General features: G+C 38.3%; 1 protein-coding gene across 1 annotated transcript; it reads right to left on the reverse strand.

Moving 5' to 3' along the window:
• Nucleotides 1–869: 869 nt before the first annotated feature.
• On the reverse strand, nucleotides 870–2,657 carry LOC142614966 (anthocyanidin 3-O-glucosyltransferase 5-like). The gene has a single exon (XM_075787614.1). The coding sequence runs from the start codon at nucleotides 2,566–2,568 to the stop codon at nucleotides 1,147–1,149; it is 1,422 nt and encodes a 473-aa protein (XP_075643729.1). The 5' UTR covers nucleotides 2,569–2,657; the 3' UTR covers nucleotides 870–1,146.
• Nucleotides 2,658–2,873: the final 216 nt, after the last annotated feature.

Raw genomic sequence — 2,873 nt, forward strand, 5'->3', positions numbered from 1 at the left:
ATTTTGCACTTCCTCAAAACTATTACAATATCCCCTTCTACTTAAAAACCACTGAAAAGACTCTCCTCATCACTTGGTGCTCTCTCTTCGGTTACTCTCATTAACTCTTCCATGGGATGCTCTCATCTAATCACATTTTCATTAGTTTCTCCCCCATCCTTAACAAAGAGTTTTCTTATTTAAAGCTAAGCAAATATTGAGAAATACCAACTTCCTCTTTTTCTTCTTTTTCTGCAGTTTTGTTGTATACTTACATTTGATTTCTATGAATGTTGTGGACTTATGGTTTTTCAAAAGAATAGGAGAAACAAGGAAAAAAAGACTTAAGATGCTCAATTGGTCAATTAACTTGTTAGTATTTTGATATTTGAGTGCTATAGAATTACACCAACAAAAAAATTCTATCAATAATCCTGTGTTATAAATATACTGTACTTTGAGTTTTTCGTTGAATTGCAAATCAAAATGATAGTTTTACCTTGGCCCCTCCAAGCAAAAATTTCTGGCTACGCCCCTGACAACAACAACAACAATACCTGGATCCCAGAGAACCAATAAGAATATGAGAGATTTATTAGGTGTTCTGGAGCTTTGGGCTTGTGAGTTATGTTGGTGAGGTTGGTGAGGTTTGTTAGTGTTGATTAATGTCATAATAATCCATATTGTTGGTAGTATATATTTTTTTGCTTAGCAATGCCGTGTACGTAGGCATGAAGTTGGTTGAACTACGTTAATTTTTCATGTGTCGTGGTGCTTGCTATTTATTGTTTTGCATGTATCAAACTTAGAAAATCAATTCACTAACCTGGTATCTATAACAAATCATATATAATTTTCCACCACATGATTAATTATTTAGAATACAAACAAATTAAAGATAATAATTATACATTTTTATAACTTCATCTACATATTTAGGGAATTCAATCTCAAAGTTATATATGTAAGACAAGCAAGACTCCCATGCTTTCTCTCTTTGCTGAACTGATCTTATTGAAAATTTAAAACTTACTTATTATTTTTATTTTTTGAGGAACCAAATTAAAACTTATGCATTCCAAGTGCTCATACAGGACACACAAAACAAAAGTAGCTAGAAAAAACAAATTAATTAAACACTGCCACCAGCAATTGGGTAATGGAGCCTTAACTTTTCTGGCGTTGACAGTTCAATTGGAATTGGTTTGCCAATTGAGACAAAGTGTTGAAAGTAGAACCACCCTCAGCCAAAGCTTTTTCCCCACTTTTCTTAAGCTCCTTAACTCTAGCCCTCATTGCCTTACCATTCCCTTCCATAACATTCCTCGCCATCATTTCAATCTCCTCCTTTCCCACTATTTCTTTACTTGGCGCAACTTTGGGCCTCACAGCCACACCATAATCTTCAGCTAACTGTGTAGCATTCATTTTTTGCTCTGCAAACAAAGGCCAAGCTATCATTGGCACTCCATTTAGTATACTCTCCAAAGACGAGTTCCACCCACAATGAGTTAAGAACCCTCCTATTGATCCGTGTGCCAATATGTCCGATTGTGGAGCCCACTTTGTGAATACCTGGCCCACCTTTTGGGTCCTTTCCAAAAATCCATCTGGCAAGTAATCCAAACCCTCCATAGTGCTAGTGCAGTTTCTGGGTGTGCGTAGTACCCAAATGAATCTCTGTTGGCTTTGCTCTAAACCAAAAGCTAACTCAATGATTTGCTGAGGTGAAAGAACCCCAAGACTCCCAAATGAAATGTAAAGCACTGACTCAGCTGGTTGCTCATCTAACCAATGCAACAATGGATGATCATGACCATGGCCATGATCATTATCAAAGGGTCTAGTCACTGGCCCAACTGTGTACACCGGTACTTTTCCATAACCATCTTCCTCTCTCAATGCTTTAAGCGTTGTGGCATCCAATTCTTCCCAAGAATTCACCAAAATTCCATCACTGTTTCTCATCTTCAACCCTATTTGTAACAACATCTTGTAATCGCTCTTTGTCCGGTCCATCATCGAGTCGAGCAAATCAGCAGGTCGAACTGGTTTGCAACCAGGCATTTTGATTGGTTCTTTCAGCTCACCCAATTCAACTCCTTGTGCTTCTTTGTCAAGCACTGGAAAGTATAAGAGCAATGCATTTGACCATGCAGAGGAAACAAACACGTACTTCAGCATGTGAAAGTGGTCTGCCACCTCAAGTAACGGTGTTCCAAAAATATCAACAACGAGGGCCGTTGGATTGTGCTTCAGGGCTGAGATGGAAGATCGGAGGGTTGGAAGTATCTCATGCATGAGGGCACTGAGCCTTGTGAAGATGGGAGCATTTGTATTATGGGTTACTGGTGGTAACTCTATGATGTCTTGGTTTTTCAGTCTCCGAGCCTTGGCGGATTGGACTAGTTGGGATTCGCCGGTGGTGCCGGCAGTGGCTGTGGAGTGAGATTCCACGACGACGAAGGTGGTCACGTGCAAGTTTTGATTGGCAGCAAGGCGGTTGCTGAGCTCGAGGACACGGACAAGGTGGCCCACGCCGGGACTAGCGACTAGTACTACATGAGGCTTTGAGTTTGAGCTCTCCATATGGAAAATTACTACCAATAAAGTTTCAAAATTCTTTGATTTGACGATTTCAATGGACCTTTAAGCAGCTTGCAGCTATATTACTTCACAAGGATAAGTATTTATAGAAGGTTTATAGAAGGTGAGAGGTAATAGATGGATTTAAATTTTTAGGATGAAATTTTAGACACATATACACTTAAATTAAAATTTTTATTTTATATTATAAAAATGTACTATATATAGATACTAATTTTACATTGAATGTTTTTTTCCCACCTTAATAACACTCACATCCGATATTATAAAAAAAGACATAGAATTTA

Source organism: Castanea sativa, chromosome 11, assembly GCF_040712315.1.
Source record: "Castanea sativa cultivar Marrone di Chiusa Pesio chromosome 11, ASM4071231v1".
NCBI lineage: Eukaryota > Viridiplantae > Streptophyta > Magnoliopsida > Fagales > Fagaceae > Castanea > Castanea sativa.